This window comes from Eimeria maxima, genomic scaffold, assembly GCF_000499605.1.
Source record: "Eimeria maxima Weybridge genomic scaffold, Emw_scaff27, whole genome shotgun sequence".
Lineage (NCBI taxonomy): Eukaryota > Apicomplexa > Conoidasida > Eucoccidiorida > Eimeriidae > Eimeria > Eimeria maxima.
In genome coordinates, this window is record NW_013565549.1 from 21,171 (window position 1) to 41,620 (window position 20,450).

At 50.5% G+C, this 20,450-nt stretch overlaps 3 protein-coding genes across 3 annotated transcripts; 1 reads left to right on the top strand and 2 right to left on the bottom strand.

Moving 5' to 3' along the window:
- Positions 1 to 920: 920 nt before the first annotated feature.
- EMWEY_00004890 (aspartyl aminopeptidase, putative) lies at positions 921 to 4,457 on the bottom strand (the record flags this gene model as incomplete). The annotated part of the gene is made up of 9 exons (XM_013481063.1): positions 921 to 1,045; positions 1,299 to 1,516; positions 2,337 to 2,567; positions 2,861 to 2,991; positions 3,343 to 3,455; positions 3,582 to 3,669; positions 3,790 to 3,905; positions 4,061 to 4,137; positions 4,324 to 4,457. The coding sequence occupies 9 exons, from the start codon at positions 4,455 to 4,457 to the stop codon at positions 921 to 923; spliced, it is 1,233 nt and encodes a 410-aa protein (XP_013336517.1).
- Positions 4,458 to 11,358: 6,901 nt separating this feature from the next.
- EMWEY_00004900 (actin-like family protein ARP6, putative) lies at positions 11,359 to 13,340 on the top strand (the record flags this gene model as incomplete). The annotated part of the gene is made up of 4 exons (XM_013481064.1): positions 11,359 to 12,225; positions 12,338 to 12,478; positions 12,643 to 12,891; positions 13,143 to 13,340. 4 exons carry the CDS (start codon positions 11,359 to 11,361, stop codon positions 13,338 to 13,340), a joined length of 1,455 nt encoding a protein of 484 aa, XP_013336518.1.
- A 1,279-nt stretch (positions 13,341 to 14,619) lies between these two features.
- Positions 14,620 to 15,630, bottom strand: EMWEY_00004910 (hypothetical protein, conserved; the record flags this gene model as incomplete). Its single annotated transcript, XM_013481065.1, has 1 exon — positions 14,620 to 15,630. One exon carries the CDS (start codon positions 15,628 to 15,630, stop codon positions 14,620 to 14,622), a length of 1,011 nt encoding a protein of 336 aa, XP_013336519.1.
- Between the last annotated feature and the right edge of the window lie 4,820 nt (positions 15,631 to 20,450).

Below are 20,450 nucleotides of genomic sequence, written 5' to 3' on the forward strand. Positions count from 1 at the left end.
GCCCCTTCCGGGTTGCCGACAGCTGCGCAGAGGCGTAGGGAAGGCCTTGTACGCTTATCAACTCCTTTTGGGTTACGACTACTTTCGCGAAGAGCCGGTGACCCTCGCAGCAGTCAGCAATTGACATGATGAGGTTGAAGTGATGAGAAGGCAGAGGGCAAAAACGCTTCCGTTGCCCATGTTATTCTAGCCCAGTAGGCCCCGTAGGTTTGGTGGTCTTTTGCTTACATGGGGATCCGCTCTTCTCCCCAAATTATGTTCTTGGCTACTGATTCACGTCTCAAGGCTGCTCCGGGGATACAACGTAGCATTCATTAACCCTTGCGAATCAGCATATTGTTCCCGCCTCCTGAGTACGCCCTTACAGCCCCCGCGCTTGTCCTCCAAAGAGCAAACGAGAGCACAGCAGCTTGCTTAGGAAGCTTGCTAGAAACCGCTCAGCCATTTTGGTTTTTTTGGGAAAGAATGACTATGTGCAACACAGTTGCACGCGTATAGCTTATCATCCTGCCTCCTTCGCGTTGTTAAAGCTTAGCGGCGCAGGCACTTGTAGATCCAAACGCCGGCTGATATTGTGTGTCGTAGTGCCGCTGTCACTGGGCGCGCATCTCCCCACTAGTTATCGTCCCAGCGACGGAAGTTACAGTATATAGCCTAAACAAGCAAAAGCAGGAGGCAGTCTGCATAAGTAGCTGGGCGTTGGGAGTTTCGCAAACGATGGTGGGTCATTTCTTGTCTACAAACCGGAGCCTACATGAAAAAGTTCGATGAATACTTTCCAGGCTATTCTGCAAAGATGCACTGTCGGTGCGCGTGTATCTACACAACTTTGCCAATCGCAACCTAAGACTTGCAGCAAACTGACGACCGCCTTCCAGTTATGGGTTGCTAAGAAGAGCTGTCGAGGTGATGATGCCTCCCTATGTCACAAGTGGTCTACTGACCTCGATAAGTTTTTGCAAGTGCATCAAATCTGTCACACCGCATATTTCCCTGCATGAATGCATCGCCCACTGGGGTATCCCGATGTCTACTGTGCGCACCCCTGCGGACCACCAAAAGCACACAGGAAACCCCCTTCCCCTGTTACTCGGTCTGCAACTTAAGAATCATTGCCAAAATCATGAGGCACGTCGATTGCATCATTATTTACTGGGAGATCATCCACAACAGGGTAGTGCTGGAAAGCGGCATCTAAACGAAAAGTAAGAAACGGCTCGCCAGCCTCCACCTCCGTGGACAATGGATATTCAAATTCCACCAGTGAAAGCGACAGTAAAGCGCCAAGCAAACCTCACCTAAGCGAGCACTCAGCATGGCCCCGACGGTACCGCCGCATCTGCTGTCATTACGCACAACGAAGTCTTGCAGGGGAATTCCTGCGTCTTCTGCAATGACGCGGACGAAAGACATCGAGCAAGCATTGGAAGCGTAGCTCTGGTTGGCGTTTTCCTTTATGACGACACCCTGCAGTAGCCAACAGATAAGCCATGCGGCAGCATGAAGATAAATGAGCCTAGGAGAGGTAGCATACAGCAACAAATGCAAAGTGCCTGAGCTGCTGCACATCCAATGAACGCGAGCCGGCACGAACGTAAAGGCCTCAGTGCCTTTTCGTTCGATCTGGCAAAGAAGCGGAATAAGCGCGCAGAGTGGCAAACCAACAGGTTCGAGAAGGACATACACAAGCCTGATCGATACACTAACAAGTAACTTGCCTTGTGCATTGATGGTTTGTGTTGAGACTGATGCTTATCGCTGTAGTTCGGATGCACTGCATGGGCCATGTCTGAGCTGACGATGAAAGACTTAGCGAGAATTTCATAGAAAGAGCGCTCGTGTTTAAGGGCATCAAGACACCTCCGCATCCACGCCTAAGCATAACCAACTCAAGCTGTGTTCGAAAGGTCTCATGTTCGTTGTCCGCCGGTACTTGACTTTCCACAGTGTTCAAAATAAACGGTCTGCTTTCAGGGCAGCAACCTGCACAGCAGCTGCTGCTGAGTAAGAGAGGCAGCCACTTCCTCCAAGAGCGCGCAGAGGGGATTCGCCGGTTTTCACACACAGCTTGCGAAACCAACCAGTTGTAGAAAGCTCAACGATAGAGCTAGCAAACTCAGGAATCACTGGAGCTTTTCTCCGCACTTCAACACGCAACCATACAGTTACATCAAGACAAACAGCGCAAACGCCTGCTACGCAGAGTTCCTGTTTGCAGATCTCACTAGCGCAAAAACGAGATGAAGAAGGGATGGAGAAAAGACTAAGGTGGTCAGAAGAAACTTCAGTGTGCTACCTCGAGAATGTTGGAGTTGGCGCCTGCCAGCGATTCCGACCCGACTTCTTCGTGATCAAACGCTACAGCCATTATAATGTCGTCCTTTATACTTTCACAATGGCGTCTGCTAGTCTCTATTAGCGCTTCAAACGCGGCAAAGGTCGAGGCCAGGTTGTCTAGTCGCGGGCTCTCGATGAATTCCGAGTGAATACCTGACAGGCGGCTGGGCGTGGAGTCCATTAGACAAAAATCCCAATCTAGAAGCTTTGCTTTGGGTACTCCAATCGCTCTACGAGACAGAACACAGGGGTGAAGAGCAAATACGCAGTTCTATTCCAAACAAACAGGGTCTTACCAAGGGCTACCTGGCTCTACGGATTGAAGCACGACCGTCCGTGAAAGGCCACGTGACGAGATTAAAGTTGAAAAGGAAATGATCAGGACACAACAGCACGCGCATGCTCTGATGCCGTCTACAGCTTCAGAGGCTGAAGACTCCCAATAAGCTCCCGGGGAAGCTCAAGTATCCAGATACACACTGCTCGTTCAATTGTATCAGAAAGACTAAACGTTACCCCTCACTCCGTGACTAGACGCTCTAGAGCAGGCGGCAGGCGCTGGGCCTCATCTTTATTGTCCTGTTCTTTGCCCTCGTTGCCCTGGCTTAGTTGCTCGGCTATGGCCGAACACAAGACCGGCTGCAGGTGCTGCTCCTGCGGAAGCGAACGAGCCGTCGATATATGGTAAACATTATTGTATCAAGTGCACTGTGCAGTCATTAAACGCAGCAGAACGTGTTATCAATCGCATGACAAGGGATGCGTGCCGACAACAAAAACTTGACCTATGCCTGAGGCATAAGCTCAGATCACACGTCTAAAACCTGCATAGGCCTCTACCGTAAGAGCTGAAAGCAATGGTCTACCCCCCACGATTGAGAGCTCATCAATTCTACCCAGAAGGCACATAATTGCCTTCCACGTACAGGGGAATAATTGCTGATGAAACGACTCTGGAACCAAGCCGAGACGAGAACACAGATAACAGGGACCCCATGTGCTTACCTTGTTGATTGTGAATGCCCCAATTTCCTCGGCTGTTTTTAAGTGTATCGCGAGATTCGGCAGGTAAAACAAAGGCTTTGATATATGAAGCAGTCTCTCTTCCACCTTGTTCCCTGCAACGTCGCCGAAGCCAAAACCGCAATACAGGTGTTGTAGCGCACTCAGATAGTGCTGCCGTTTTCCTTTCAGTGTATTACTATGTGTACACACCGTCACCAAGACAGCAGGGTAGCCCTTACCAACGCGAAGGGCAACCTTTCCAGCCATGCCAAGTCCCCTATCAAACCACGTGTGCCAAAGGCCCCCGCCGTAACATTCTACGCCGCCCTGCGTTTCGTTTCACAAACGCAGCTTGTCTCCGCCTCTCAGGTTGAAAACGGTTGAGCTAGTTCTGTAAGCTGAAGGGGGCACTGAAACAGGACGCCCAACCTGAATTACACTACTCACCATGTGATACCCTTCTTTCTCCGCAAAGGCGCGCGGCCTCAGACGCAAACAGGGAGAGTCGGTGTGCGTTGCTGTTATGCAAAAGCCACCAGTGCCGGAATATCCAAAAGCTGCCCCTGAAACGATGCATGACATTTTTCACAAGTTTCCAACCCCGAAGCCTTCAGTAAGCACCAGCTTCTAGAATGAAGTCAGGGTGTCCCTCGCTGTAGCCACGCCAGCTTGTGCACCGCTATGAAGAATCCAGAAGCTACAGAATGAAAAGACCCACCAACGACAAACGCAGCTATGCATGAATCATTCCTTGTAACAAAGTATTTGCCTCCTTGCGTCACTTTCCAGCTTCCCCTGAGAAAATACGAGGACATCAGGTTATTCCATGCCCCTGAGCACTGCTTAGCAGGAAGCGCCCTTCTGTACCAGCGGTAACTGGCACAGCTTGCTCAGATCTTCTTCCTGCCCACTGCAACAATCTAGCATCAGCCTTCCACCCCAATTTACTACAGTGAGCAGCTAGGAGCATGCCAGTCTCACCTCTCGTCAAGCTCCGAGAAGCCTGCAGTGATAAGGATATCTTTCACAGCCTTGACTGAGTGGTAGGGTGAGCCTGTTTTGTTAACAAAATGGATGAACCTCTCGGCCACCGGCCTCGCCAGCTCCAGAGCCATCCTACGCAGAAAGACATAGCAAATGGCGCAGAAGCCAAGAACCGCAGCGCGCCGCAGGCAAATATTCTCCCCGAAAATGCTACTGCAGATAAGTATCAGATACCCAGACAACGTCAATAAACATGAGAGCTTTTATTTTCTCCTTTAGGAGGCTTCAAAGGTTCACACACACATGGAATGCCTAAACAGCCAAGTTGGATTTCCTGGTCAGTTTGGCGTACTTGTCACTTTGAATGGTAGATGACGTTGGCATCAGCAGCCGCTACAACGAAAAGTATTGGCTTTCTATCGAATAAAGCAGACGTATGAACTAGCCCTTTCCTCCGTTGCCGCTTATCTGCGGCAGGGGCCTGTGGTCGCGTGGCTGGAGGTGTTGTAGTGAACAGCTCTCCCGCCACTGCTGTTACTACGTGTTACTCTATACACACCTACTTAGGTGCACACACAGTATCTATCGCCGGACTCAGTGAATTCTCTGTAAAGCATTCTACATTACCAAATAACAGACTTTACGCCAGGAATCCACTTATCCAATATGTATTAAGGAGAGAAGGAACTGCCCGTTGCTTAACCCCCCAAGGGTCAGTGCCTCAGCGGCACAGTCAGCCCCAAATTCTAAGGGTTGTGGGCTCTCGTAACCCAGTTAGCCACAACTATGCTCTATGTGATCTTCCTTAAATAATAATATTTAGCATATTGTGTTTTCCCCAGAGATAGGCCACTAGAGGCCCGGCGCGGAGCCTATTTTACAGCCTGTGCACTACAGAAGGGGCTCGGGCGCGGTCGCTCAAAATGTTGATCAGCTCTAGACGGATGGGCCAAATTAGTAAAACTAGTGCAAAATAGCAGCATAAATAGCTTATTTACAGGTACTAAGAACACCTCACCTCGTGGCAAGCTACATAAGAGGATGACCCGACCACCGGCTGCGGGTGCTGCAATGCAGACGGTTCCGTTAGCAACATATGTTCATGGCTCCAACCAAATACATGTTCACTAATTTGAAATAGAGCAAGACCGGACCAAGAAGGTACGATGGGAGACCCAGCGAATCCATGAGGGCTGGTGGTGTAGGGGTATCACGTTCGCTTCGCATGCGAAAGGTCTCGGGTTCAATTCCCGACCAGTCCAGTGTATTGGAGTTTTTTGCAAACCTGTGCCGCATGGATGCCTACGCGATGCTTTATCTGTGTAGTTGCACTAGACCAAATTACGTCGGGTAGCCACGATAATTACAACATATTCGGCGCAGAATTAGCTGGTAGTAATGGAAGCCTCGAACGCACTAGGAAGCGAGCGTATCTTTGACAATCGCGTCTGAGATTTGAAGATCAATACATAGCAAAGTAGCATTTGCTTTCCTGAAGTGGAAGAGGTATGGCCACACATACCACGGGCTACATATGAAGGAAAAAGACTCGCCTGCAAGTTATAGTAGGCAGGGTGAACCCTTGATGCGCTTTTGGCCACCCCATCATCTGCTTAGAGGCATAAGACGAGACGAAGCACTTCCTATAGATAAACCCAAAGCTTCCGGAGCACTTCCCGTAGTAGAGAATTTAAATTTTGTGCGGTTTGAGTATCAATCGAGAGTCGTTAGGTAAAGAATCCAAACTGCTTTTAACGTACAGGGCATTTGTACAAAGGCAGCCTAGCACAGCTTGGCTGTCTGTTCTATCTAGAAACGTCACCTTCGCTCACCCATACATTGACGGAGGAAAGCCATTCAAACATTTCTTGTGAGACAGGCACATCCAAAACAAAGAAAAATATCCCCAAAGAAGTGAAAGAGTAAAGAATGAAGGGAAAATTAACGGGGAGGAAAATTAAAGAGACCGAAAACTCGGCCACCACAAAAAGGTTGGCATCAGTAGCTGGAGCATCGCATTTTTGCCTGGAGAAACTGTAGAGCAGATAGCTTATCTTCAGTCCCCACGGGTTGCTTGTTGTGACGGAGGGCCTCGGCCAACAGGTAACCATAGTTTCCAAGGTATTGTATAAAAGCATCTTACACCCTACAGAGAGAAGCTACGGTGCTCCACATCTCCTGAACGCTACCGCGCTTTCATACCGAGGAGCGGTGGCTGATTTCCCTAGATTGACTCCCTGTCTCCTGTAACGCTGCGCAAAGTGGAGCATGAGGTGTTTTTAAACCGCGTCAATTCCACTCCATGGTGCAGGGCTCAGTGTGCACCTAAGCTGCCATCGCAGTGGGGTAATCAGGTGAGGAACTCCAGATTGCAAGCGCAGCGTCCTGCAGCTGCCTATATCCATTAGGGGCACCTGAAGCTATCCCTCTCCAATGAAACAGCGAATAAATGACAGGAAAGCAGTTGCCTACAGTCGGATGGAAAATGGAAGTGACAATATGGATGCTCCCGAGGAAACACAACAGCCACAATAGCCATTTGCACCCTCCACTGTTCACTCTCAGTCAAAAAGCATTCAGAGCCCGCGCGTGAAACCGTACTCGCAATATAATTAACAGTACTGTTTCACGGGTTGGAGTAGGTACAATGCACGATCAACAAGGGGTCATCTAGTCCATCGTCCCCTGTGTCGAGCCCTCTGTATTAATAAAACGACTTTTACTGAGGTAATCCAGGCCTCAACCCCGGACGCATTTCACGTGGTCCTGTTATTCTGTTGTATCGTCCCTACCCGCCAAGGTTGTAGCGCTGGCTGTGCCTGCACAGTTGCTACATGGAGCTGATCCAGAAGCCTTTGCTCCATCGTTTTATTTGAAGAACAAGTAACAGATTATTAAGACAAAAGCCCATTTCACCAGAGGACCTGAAGCTCTCGTTTCGGGAGCAATCTTCACTCTAGAGGCGAGCGGCCGATCGCAGCCCACGTCAGCAGGTGACACCGTGAAACTATTCGCTGACGGCTAATCCGTTATCACGGATTTCCTGACGTGCTTATCTCCGATCGGGATCCTCGTTTCCAGTCAGAAGTGTGGGCGCAACTGTGCTCCCGATTCAATATCATAAGGACGACTTCTTCGCCCTGCCACCAGCAGACTGATGCGCAAACTGAAAGGGTCAATCGCACTCTTGAGCAAATGCTGCGGATGTACATACAAGCGGATGAACGGGAGTGGGAAGGCTTAGTGCGGGCCGTGGACCTGGCCCGTAATACTATCCCCACTCCTCCACCGAGCTTTCCCCATGATCGGCCATAGCCCTGTAAGCGCAGCCGACATGGATATCGCTGGTGCCTTGGCCCCTACCACCACCCCGCCGATGACCAAATTCTTTCGTCAGCTCTGCGATCGGGCGCGGACCCACATCCTGCGGGAGAAGTGGAAACTGAAATACTATGCTGGCTCTAAGCGCCGAGCTGCGGAGTACAACATCGGCGACAAAGTCTGGCTCAGCAGTAAACATTTGCCGGCCCTTAATCACTGTTCTAGGTTCGAACCTCGGTACCGAGGCCCCTTTATGGTGACCTAACGCATCGGTGCGGTGGAGAACCGTCTTGCCCTGCCTCCCACCTATGAGGGCCACAACGTGTTCCAAGTGCCCCAACTGGTCCCACATCAGCCCCGCGCACAGGCTCTCGTTCCGCCAGAAGTTCCTGTGGGCTGGCCTCCCACACGTGATGAGGCAGGCAATCCTACGGTCGTATAGGCCAGCATGCTGGGCCAGTAATAATGCTTGCTAAGGGCAAGATTAATCTTCCTTTGTCCCCGGTGTCCTGCTGTCACGTGATCGTGATGGAAGTACAGGACATGGGTATGGAATTCCGGAAACTGGGGAACGCATATTAAGCAGATTTCGTTGAAACAAATGCGCAAGTAGGGCGCTACATTGCGGAAACCGTGACGGCGATGCTGGAACTCCAATTTGACTATTTCCCCTGGCCTGGTTATTGCTGTCTGATAGGGGTCGCGGAAGATCGGACTCTTGGAATATGCTGCCGGCCAATCAAGAGAAGGTGTAGGGGAAGTAGAGGTCTGCTGCGGGTTCCTCGACGGTGAACTAACGGGAAGGGGGCTCGTCTTAGGGGACGGAGGAGTCGAGTGCGGGTTAGAAGGCGGCGTAGCGGGCCTTTTCCGGGAGGTTCGAGAGCGGATGCTAGCGAGTTCTCGGTGGTCTGTCTGTCGTCGCCTGGTTTTAAAGATAGAACAGATGGATCGGCATCAGGCATTAGGGACGTTCATGACCCAAAGAGTGGCCTGGTGTGTTCGGTGGTCTTGGTGAGCGCGCTGGGCACGGGGTGACAAGGGAGACGAGGCAGGGTGTCAGCCACTTGGTTACATTAGTTGCTCACCGTTGGCCACTGTAAAACTGCACTCCTCTCCCAGCCGTCGTACTCTTAGCTGTAGGCGTTCACAGTCCTAGGGTTGATAAAACTCCTTGATGCCCCTGAATCTAATAGCTGCGTCTCATGCATTTCCTGCCACATTGACCCCCAAAGTGGCAATAGTTCCTGTATTGCACAATCTTCCTCTAACACTCAAGTCAGTTACAGTGGTGGAGAGGCAACGGGCCCGTTGCTTGTCCACCACTGTAACTCTATGTTGCACATCCTGTGCATCCTTCTCGTCTGCTATTGCTCGTGACTCTCCACTGAGCCTATGTTCTTTCTCTGGTGGCGGTACAGTCCCTGAATTACGCCGCTCTTCTAATCTCTGCTGGGGTCTCTCTACTATCTGCCTCATCGTCCCGGTTTGCTTATCCTTGAGAAGCAACTTTTTCTCCCAATCTGGGGAGACTACTGTGGTATTAGGCCCCGTCGCCACTGCACACAAAGCCCCCTCACCATTAGAATATCGCTTAGTACGTTAGTCTCCCAGGACGACTAGGCTCGACCGTTTAAACGCCCCTCGCCCTTGATACTAAAACGTGCTTGCCTCTGTTCGGGCCTCTCTACAGTCCCCGCCCTCATAGTCCCCGGAGAAGGGCAGCCCCCGGCATAATGCCCCACACCCCCACATTTCCGAAACATCCCCCTTGTACGACGTGAAGCCTCCTGGCGGGATGGGCATTACGAGGCAACGTGCCCCTTGCCCCTGCACTCCAAAGCAGCATATTCCCTTGATACTCGCCTGTCCAGTAGATTTCCTCTCTCACTATTTCGTGGCTCCCTATGGGACCCACCTCGAACGGTCCGATGGGTGTCCTCCAAATACTGCCTTGTTTGCCTTTAACGTGCCAATGTCTCCTCTGTCGACCCCACAATCTTCTCTAACTCCACAGCCAAGCCTTCCCAAGTTACGAATTTGAGATGGCCATCATATGTCACCTTCAGGACGATGTCGTCAGGCAGGTTCGGTATCCACTTGCTGCTCCCGTGGCAATGGCTCTCCCTTACACAGTACCGCTGATAAGTCGAAGGCAAACTTTCCTGCACTTCCTTGCCATCTGACTTCATATAAACGTGAAACTATTTCTTCTCGTGGGACCCCGCAGAATCTGATTAGCATACGTTTGAAAGCTTCCCAATTCCTAATAATTTCCCGTATATCCCTTAGGTAGAACCAGTATCTTAATGCCTCCCTGGTCAAATTCTCGCGGAGTTCTTGTCCCCAGTTTTCCGGAGGTAATTCGGACATCCCCATATGACAAAGGACGCACATCCATTAGGGCAGCTACCTTCCATGTTCATTTTGAACATGGAAGGTAGCTGCCCTAATGTAATCCGACGGAAAGTTTGACGACTCCAGGTGATCATCTAATGAAGTCCGCCACGGAATTCTCTTGCCGGAGTTGGACTCCATTGTCCTTCCTACACAGTGTGCTCCCCGTTTATCAGTACAATTACAAACTGTCTCCTTTCGCCTTCACCCCTGGCTCTTTAACTTTGCTGCGGCTGATCCCCATAAAAACATCCCACTATAGAATGGCGGGGAGCGTGAAATCAACGTTTAAAAGTTCACTGGGTTGGAACTTTATAAATAACTGCCCGGAACAGCCCCCAAATGTAGTGCCCAGCCGTCCTAAGCTGTGCCTACTTATCGTCTCATAGCGTCTGCATTCCTAATTACATCCTCTAACTACCCAATTTCCCAGAGGTCAATAATTAAAATTCCAAAACATGTCCTAGTCGGGAAGCCCCCCGAATAATAGAACTGTGTTCAGAACTGACCCCGGTCTTCATTGGGGATCAGTGCCCGACCTATGTGGTCTTCACTGGGGATCAGTGCCCGACCTATGAGATGGCGGGGAGATAACACACAGCGACGAGATAGTCAGGTGCCTGACCTATAAACTGATATCCATCTAAATCTCATATTCACAGACATAATAGTTCTCTGTAATAATAATTCTATTTCTTTTCCATTTAGATCTCTAATAGTCCTATGTGGTACCCAAGTAGGGACGACGCATTGCGCCACACCGCCGATATGGGTAACTGGCCGCCCCTATTAAACTATGACTCCATCTACGGTACCCAATTCTTTCAAGATTCAGCAGTATTAATTCCTTTTCCTAGTTAATAATGGCCTAATCCTAAAATTATTTAATATTTATTCTCTTTACAATCAATAAGCTACTAGAGATCACACCACAGCCACATTCTAGTGCCTGGGCACTACACCACGTGTGCATCCAGCCCCAAACACTGCTACAATGCCTTAATAGTATCAGGTACATAATGTTTCGCTGTAAAAGGTCGTAAAGCTAGGTATTGCCTCGGCTGTTCTTAATACGGTAGAGTCTGTGTGTTTCCGTGACTCCCAGACCAGTGTGGTGCCCGGCACGACAGGGGCCCTCAGCTGGGGCCCCTTTAGCTATCTTTACATATCGAACTGTACTACGCAAGTTGTCAAAGCCAACTTTCCCAATTTACTTGGGTTGTTGGGACGCTACATTAATCTGGGCAAATATAGGTGCCCGTGTCTGGCGGCTCTCCAATCGATTTGCTTCCGTTGCCGGTCGGTAAGCAATGGAAAATGCAGAACGGCAAGAGGGCAGTGCTGGACCTCGGCACAGGCTCCGTCAAGGCTGGATGGGCAGGGGAGTGTAAGGCCCGTTATGTGCTCCCCACATGCTGCGGGGCTGTATGCCGCCGCCCACAGCTGTATTTGAGTGAGGAGTGTTACAGCCTACAGGAATACATCTGCTCCAGGCCGAGCCAAGGGGGTCTTTGGTCTAACTTGGAGATGCTTCGCGACATAATAGACCTGACATTCAGTAAAAAGTACCTAGGAACTGACCCCAAGGAACTCAGCGGCGTCGCGCTTACAGAGCCCCTACTGACTCCAGCCCCCTTGCGGCACCATGTCAGCGAAATACTCTTTGAAGACTTGGGGGTTGAGCGTATGGCGATTGTGGCAGCACAGGCCGTAGTGCCTTACGCGTTCTGGGGCATGGGCTGGGGAGCGCACGACATCTGCACCCCTCCCAAAGCTAAACGAATGGGGGTCACTTGCTACAGCGGGACCGATGGTGTCCCCCAAGGAACTGTCGAGGCCCCAGGAAGTGGTGGTGGTTCCGGATGCTCTTACAAGGGCAAGGGCGGGACCTCAGCTGCATGGGTATCTTCAACAGACCCGTGCTTCTCTCCACAGCTAGCAGCCACATCACCAACAGCAGATCTCAGTTTAGTGGGGCAGGTGAGCGCTGGAAGGAACCCTTTTGGCTTGACTGTGGATGTGGGTTTTAGCGCATCCCATGCAGTTCCTTTTGTGAACTACTCGGCTCTAGAGGCATCAGCTCTGCGGTCTGATATCGGGGGGGCCCACGCCAACGCGTACCTCAAGAACCTGCTGCTCGCGCGTGGCATGGCTATTGACAAAAACGAGTTATTCGTCCAAAAGGTATTCAAAAGGATGATGAAGCCAGTTTTCTGGGCTGTTCTTCTCTGCGTCACTGATTAAAGAACATGGCAGATCTCGGTGTGCGACTTCCTGTGCTGCGGTATGTGTACAGCTGAAGGAAGAGACCTGCTTCGTCACTGGGGATCTCATGCGAGTGTTTCGTCTCCTCCGTAATTTGCCAGGGGGCAGGCGAGCGGCTTACCTTGGGGGGCCCCTCTTTCTGGAAAGAGAAACCCCGGATTATTCCCTCACGGTAAGCAGGAATACCAGGGGAATAATGGCCGCGCAGCGCTTGCGGAAGCAGTGGGCTTTTGTGAAAGGCGTAGACAGCGGGGCGCGGAGCACAACAGGTAGGCCTACATTTTCCCTTGGGGGCCCTCTGGGGTCCCTGTTTGATTTGAGTGTGCTGTGCTGTAGAAGTCGCAGCTCGTTTCCTACTTCCACACCCACTCTCCTGCCCCCATCCCAGACCTTTCTTCCTTGGAAAAGCCTAGCAATGCAAAAGTCAACAGTAGTTGCAGCAACCCCTCCGGAAGGGAGACACACGTTGAGTCGCCCACTGCGTTGGATAGCAATAAAGAACCCCAGGGGACCCAAGCGGATGCTTGTTGGGTTCCGCCTAGGAGTCCTTCAAGGCCCAAAGTAAAGCTGTCGACTGAAAGACTGGTAGTGCCAGAAATCTTGTTTAGACCTCAAGGCAAGCAGACCTTCCTTTGCATCATCATTGTCTTGTTCCTGTTCACCTTTGGGGGGAAAGCATTTGCCGGTTTTGCCTCTGCTGAGCCCTGTTGCTTTTCTTACCTTATCCATGCCTTGGGGAGTGAATTCCTTTTCGCACAGTTGATCCACTCACGCACAGCAGCAGAAAAGGCACCATCCGTGTATCGGCGAGTTACTTTACACGGAAATTTGCGTAGATCACATATCCAAGGGCAGTTATAGATACAAAGGAAGAAGTAGCTTCTAAATGTGCGAGCATTACCACCAGATCTGTGTCCACGTTCTCTCGTCGGGGCCATGTTCGATACTTGTTTGGTGGAGCATTGGGCGTCCGCGCACTGCAGCGGTTCCCTTCACGGCACGCAACAGGCTTGGTGTTTTCTAGCTGCCGGTAAGGGAAATGAAGGGCACCAAGTCTTGAAACGTTGGCAATGACCTGTTGCGCCTGTACCTGCTCTGCTGCAGATGGGGGCAGCAAAGAATGCGGAGTTGGGGAGTTGGTCTACCGGGCAATCTGCAAGGCGCCAATTGAGGCCCAGCCTTTCCTCTCTTCCCAGATATTTCTCGTCGGCGGCAGCACCAAATTTAGAGGGTTTAAACAGAGGCTGTGGCAAGAACTCCGCGCGGCATTGCCAGAGGTATTCATTTTTAACACCGTTACTGCTCCGTAGTAGTGCTTTCTCTTCCCACTGCCTTTTTCTGGTTGTGATTATTTGATCATATGTCACGTCTATCTACTCAGCCCATCTCCGTAGAGGCATGTCTCGCTCTTCTGCTGTCTCTCCTGTCTCTCTACACCGTTAGCTGCTGGGCATGTTGAACTTGGCAGTTGCAGTGGGCAGACGTATTTGTACTACATATTTCCGTGTTGGGCTATATAGTGATTGTCCTACCTTCACAGTTAAGCGTTTGCACGAGGTGTAGCATTCTGCCTTGCGTCTGCAGCATTGGCCAATAAACATCTACCAGCACGAAGACCCGCAGCACAGTGCCTGGCTAGGAGCCAGCAACTGGGCCCATGACGATGGCGTGTACATGCGGTTCTCAGTATCTAGACAACAGTTCCTTGAAAATGGGTTTATCTAGTTGCTACTCCCCGTCTGTTTCCGACCTGGCTTCACCTGTATCTTCTGCACCCGTCTGCCATTGCAGCTGTGTCCCGTTGCTTTCAGCGGCAGGGATGCTGCCTAGCCGCAAATCCGCAAATCTGTTAAGCTATATAAATTCTGGAAACAAACAAACCCAACTAGGTTCTGTTTTTTTCGATTTGTTTGGTTGCACGTATGTCCTCAACGCACTATAGTACTTGAGAGCCGAGGCTGCGCAGTGAAGCCGGCTCCTTGCCTACTATTCATTGCAGTACATCGCATACGCATGCATTTGTATGTAGGAATATATACTTGTATACATATACATGCATATACGCGATCGCTTGGAAACGACATCCCCTGCGAAGTCCCGAAACCGGAAAGAAGCGAATGCCCTCGGTTTCGCACTATATACCGCCAGAGCTATGCTACGAGCGTTGCCGACCTCTGCTGCTTAAAGGCTGTTGAGCCCTCCGCCCACACGGCATTCGTGACTGCTGCACTGGTAACCACACGTCACTCGTCTTCCGCTGGCCTCCATATCTTGTCGGTCTGCTGAAACCCAATAGATGTGTGTCCTGCAGGCTTAGGGGCTGTAATAAGTGTAAATTGGGTACTCTTCCTCTGCTTGCTGGAGCCTCTCTTCGACTATCTGCTTCAGCTCGTCCTCGTACAGTTGGCCGAGCCGCCGAAGCCACGCCGCAAGGAGGCCCGCCTCTGGGGGGCCACCAGGAGGTCCCTGATGCCCCCAGGCGCCAAGTAGGGCGCCTTCATCTTCACCTAACTGCTTGAGGGTTCGGGGCCCCACAGATCGGATCTCCAGAAGCTGCTGCATCGAAGGTGTACATGCAACATTGCCTCGCTGCAGCTTGGGGTCTTCGTGTTGCTGTTGGGCGTACAGCTGAAATGCTGGCAGGCCTCGTAGCTGGAGAGGTGGCTGCTGTTGCAGCATGAACCTTAGAGCTCGCTCATTGTGGCGGAGCTGTTTCATATTGCAAGCCATTCTCCGCTGCTTCAGAAGGGCCCTTCTGCCTCTAGCTACAACGAGGCTATTAGTGATCCTGACCCCAAGAATTGGGTACAGCGGGAGCTTAGGCGGTCCATCTTCGCATATATGGTGGCCCTCAATGGCGCGTACAGCGTCCTTCTGCAGCAGCCTGATAGCCGATACGAGCGCCTTAGATCGGGGGTCCCATGATGTGCAGTATAATAGACCATACACCTGGCTATGGTTTCCTGCCTGTCCCTGTAGCTGCTGCTGGTGCAGTAGTTCTTCGGAGCTCCCGGGAGCCGTTAGGCCCCTCCCCCAGTCCAAGAAGGTCAGTAGTGGAGACTCGCGAGAGCCCCGCTGTGGTGCTCCAGTACCTTTGGCAGCTGCTCCCAAGGTCAGGGAGACGGGGTCTTTGAAGAAAACAGGGTCAGAGGGAGTCAGAGAGGCAAACCAGCCATGTGGAGGCACAGTTTTGAAGGTACCGAGAAACCCGGCACTGAGCCTTCGTGGGCATCTGCCCCTAGAAAAACCCCTCCCAGTCGCACCAACGTAAGTACCTGCACACAAAATGAGCAGTAGGCGCTGCAAAAATAGGGAGGGAGCCATAGCTTAGTGTCGGCCGTGGGGGGCCCCTCGGGGCCCTGGGCCTGGACCGGACCCTGCAATTCCCTCTACAGTAAGAGGAACAGTCAAATAATACCAAGAAGACGCGTTTGAGCAGCGACAATACTGATTACATGACTAAACCACAAATTTCGTTCCCGTTACTCGCAACAAGCAGGGAAACCCTTGGGGCTGGGTGTGCCGCGTGCAGAGCCAGCTAACGCGCAAAAACAGAACTGCCGTTTCCCACATCAAGGTCTCTTGAAAAAATGTTATTACCAATTTACTTGCAATTTAAGTCAGTTTAGCTTTGTATGCGATGTCTCAACCTTACCAACATATGCCCGTGGCTTAGTTGTTTGTGATTGCCCCGGGGATGAAACTACAGTGTCTCAGGTGTGACCTCTAGAGGCTTTAGGTAAGGAAAGGTAATACATACTATTAAATATTTTAGGGGTTAGGCAATTATTAATTAGGAAAAGGAGTTAATACTAATAAGTGTTCCAGGGATTGGGGTACCGTTAGATAGAGTTGTAGCTTTGTAGGGTCAGTGTCTTAGCTATCAGCGCCTGGCGTGTAATGCAGTCCTTAGGCACTACCCTGGACCACAGACATGGCTTCTAGAGATCTGATAAATAGTAGAGGTAAATACAATTTATTATATCTGTTATTATGGCGTTTGTATGGAGAGCAGCTTTATAGGTCACGCACGTGACTGTGTTTACCATTTCCCCGCTATTTTATAGGTCAGACACTAATCCCCAGTGAAGGCGGGGGCTCTGTTCTGATTATTCAAGTCAGCCAGTTCTATTATTCTGGGAACTTACCTTGTTTATAAAAGAGGCTCGAATGTTTTGGAAATTTAGTTTTTGACTTATGGGTACGTGAGTAGAGAGCGAATGCAGTTTGGAAGCCCGATGCTACGAGGTGACATAAATAGGCACAGATTAGGACTGCAGTGCGCTACATTTGGGGGTTATTCCGGGAAATATATATGTATATCCCATATACATGGTACATATGATATTAATGCGTGACGGCGTCCACCCCTAAAAGATCATCTGTCCGATCATGTGGAAGAGTTTTCTCTTTCACGGGCTAGTTCATATGGAGGTTCTCTTGTGTGTGTTGTTTCATCTTAGCGTCTTTTCTGGTGGTCTTCCTGTAGAGCGGTTCTTCGGGCTTGTGCAACGACAGTTGATAGCTGCAATGGCGCAAAATACTGATGACGAGAGTTCCTTAAAAACAGCCAACCCCCTTTCTCCGAAAATCACAGCCAACGCCATTTGCTAGAAGTCCTGAGCTCAGCGTCTCCAGCTCTTGGAACTACTGGGGAGGAGGCAGCCTACCATGTCATGAGTTGCACCTTTGTGCAACTCAAGACAAAGGTGCATGGCAACCCAATATACAAGCGAGAAAAGGGCTTCTTCGCTGTATGCAAGGACACTGCAATTTTTTTTTTTTGGAGACTGTGCTTGCGTATCACTTGCCTATTAGCATCAGCCAACTTAAGACACACTTTCGAGCATCGAGCAGACTGTGCTACACAGCGGCCCAAGAACACTGAGCTCCAAGAAATTATGTATTCTGCCATGAGGTGGAGCGCACAACGCGAAGCCCTAAGACAACTCGAAGGCATCTCCACAGGGAAGCACGGCACTGCCCTGGGGCACTTCTGGGGCGGCCCGATATAGAAAAGCACTGAGGGAGCGTCAAGAATACGAAGGAATATTTTCTTAGGGTAACCGCAAAGTCCTTGTCGAGCGTAAGCCTTCTAGCCTTTTACCCTTTTTGAACAATAGAGGGTGATAAAGATAATCCCTCTGGTGGGTTGGTTGCCGACAGTTGGAAGCCACATTCAATGAAAGCCCCGTTGACCTTCGGCCCCCCACCAAGCGAAAAATATTTAGCAAAACAAGACTAACCGAGAGTGTCTCTACAGTTGTCAATCATCTAGATACGAGGATCATATTGTTGTGGAGACAAGGAGGAGTTTGTTGCCACTCTGTAAGGGGCTGGACAGCTTAGAATGAACTAGGGTGTGAACCTCGTCACCAAAAAGTACTTACGCATAGAGGTTCCAGCGATGTGCCGACGCACTGGAACTTAGCACCATTACACCTGAAGACCCAGGCTCGTGCAGATCCATGCGATCCCTTAACGGATATGAAGAGATGTATTAATGGAATCAATGAGCGCACCACCAGTGGAAGTGGAATATAGCGTGTACGTGGTAGCTGATAGGGTCAGCATGTGCACCTACTTCTTCCCCTGTGCTAGATCGGTTACAACAGAGAGAGCAGACTAACTATTCATTCCGTAACTCCAGAAGATTCATAGCGTTCCGGAGATTATCACTATAGACAGATATCAGAATTTTGTTGATGAATTCTGACGCGATATAATGAAACAACACAACGAAGAACACAACATGATCAACGTGAGCTATCCGATGGCAAACGCCAAACGTGAAAGCACCACCCGTATAGTGGTCCACTATTCGCGACTCTGTATTCAGAAAAAAAATCGCCAAACTGGCAACATCTCCACACTTGTGTGGGGCAGACTTGTTGAGCAACGGTGCATTTACCCGCCCATCGTACTCGTGCAAACCTGATATACACCGATACGCTGTTGGCCGGTCCGACTTTAAATCTGGCTGTAGGAAGTCATCACTGTGCGAAGCCAGACTCAGAACACTCAAAGCATTCCACAAGAGCAAGGGAAAATATGTGGAAGGCACAGGAACATGGCGGAAACTGCGAAGGAGGTTGTTCAGCACATACTTTCAACACCAGCACCTTGGCTGTGGAGAACGCGCGGTCCGCCAGACGCGCAAGGGCGAAGCTGTCGATGTGGTTCGCTGAACGCTGGATAGGAGCTATCTCCTGTTTATTCTTCGATCAATGCATTGGGCTACATGATTCCCTACCTCTTACCTTGAATGTGCCGTCATGAGATTGATATCGGCGTTCTACAACGCTCCAGTGAAACAATGAACAATCCCCGACTTTGTACCCTCACGGAGTCAGTGGCGTCCTCGTGGTAAAATTTAAGGGCACGAATTGTTTCACAAATTGTGATATTCTCCACTGGTGGAACAATCCGTAGCATACTGTTGGGGAACAAGTTTTCCGACACTCATTCTGGCTGCCATTCTCCTTGCCCTTTAGCGAATGGGACGAACGCGAGACCAAAGGCAACGAGGATATTTGGTCGAACGTACAGGAGGAGCGTAGTGGGAAGGAGTGCCTGTGCGCTGACCCATTCCAAGCACATTCCTCGTCAACTTCTGCCGAAAGGCTTGTCCTTGATTGTAACTACTGCAAGCAAGCGCCTCAACAGTGGAGTTTAAGGTTGGGCCCCGTTTAGCTTTCTGATAATCGTGCCCGATAAAGAGCCCATGATGCCAGAAAATTTCGCTTTCTACCTCTCCTGATATGACGAGTATTCCTTCTGGTACGATATAGTCTCGCTACATTGCTTACAGAACGCCCCTTTCAACCCTTTGGACAGCCTGGGATGTCTACTGTTGCTAGGGGGCCTCACTCTGCTCTGAAAGGGGGCGACATTTTCTTTTCCGTTGAGTGTTGAACCAAAGCACGGCGGGTTCCACGCTAGTTTGCATATCCGGAAGCATTCTTGTGCTTAGCTGCGCCAGTGACACGTCTTCAGCTAGGTGGTTGTCTAATTGGGGGAAGGGGTGCTGCGCGGACACAAAGTGAGGCGAGCAGCAAAAGTATGCGGAGGTCGACTACGCTGTGTAGCCATAGGAGGAACTCCAGTACCAAAAAGGCGCACGATGGTGCGTGATGCTTGAACAATGGGCCGGGAAGATGTAGCATAGTCTGTGCAGTGTTGGCAGGTCTGCAGGTCTGGTTGATTGACGATGGCACAGGAGACCCCCCCGGCCCTAATAGACAAACAGCAAGCAGGGACAATAACTCAGTAGCAGTTCAAACTATTAATTAATACAGCTAATGAGGATCATTTGCGTTTGTATTTGTATTGCGCCGTGAAGTGTGGCAAAATGGGCTGCAACATAAGGCAGGGTGCCTCCTCTCCCACAGCTTCAATCACTTGAATCGCAGCGCTTAGGGCACCTAAAGCCGGCAGTTGGAGGTTAGCTTCTTTTGAGCAGCTCTAATCTTATGTATCTGGTCACAGTACAGCTCACAATAGCCCTTGGGTACGATGGAGGTTCCCCATTACAGTGGTATGTACAGCAACTGCTGCAGAGAGTCAAGCCCACATAGATGCATACCCAAGCCCATTTTCCATCCATCAACTAGCTCTGCAGCCAGTTGTTAAACGCTTACTCGGCTTCGAGTTGCCAGCATAAACAGAAAAATCGATACGTCTACCAGCCCTGGTAGGACCGGGTGAGTGCTTGTTGCCGAAAGAGAGGATAGCCCGCACTTTCGACACGGCGGGACTTCTTACTTCATGCAAAAGTACAGTTTCAAAAGAGTGTTTACGTCTGATGACTCTGCCGCATGGCGGCCAAAAACCTGTCCCAGCATGTCACCTCCAGTCTCGGGGCGGAGCCGACGCCTGTCTGAATGTGGGGAGCTCAGCAAAAGTCACAAAGGAGGAATATAGGCTGAATTAAGGACTCTAAATATTTCTTTAAGGAATTACACTAAGAGGTAACTGTCTGCAGAGGCTATATCTACTCGGTGGAGAGACGGAAGCGGCGGCAGGGCCTTGAGTCCCGCGCGCCCCCCACTGCAAGACCCCCAAGAGTAAAAGGGCTGCTTCCTACAAGGGACCCTCCACAGCGGCTCCGTCTCGAGTTTTAAAAGGTTTATCTTGTTATCCCC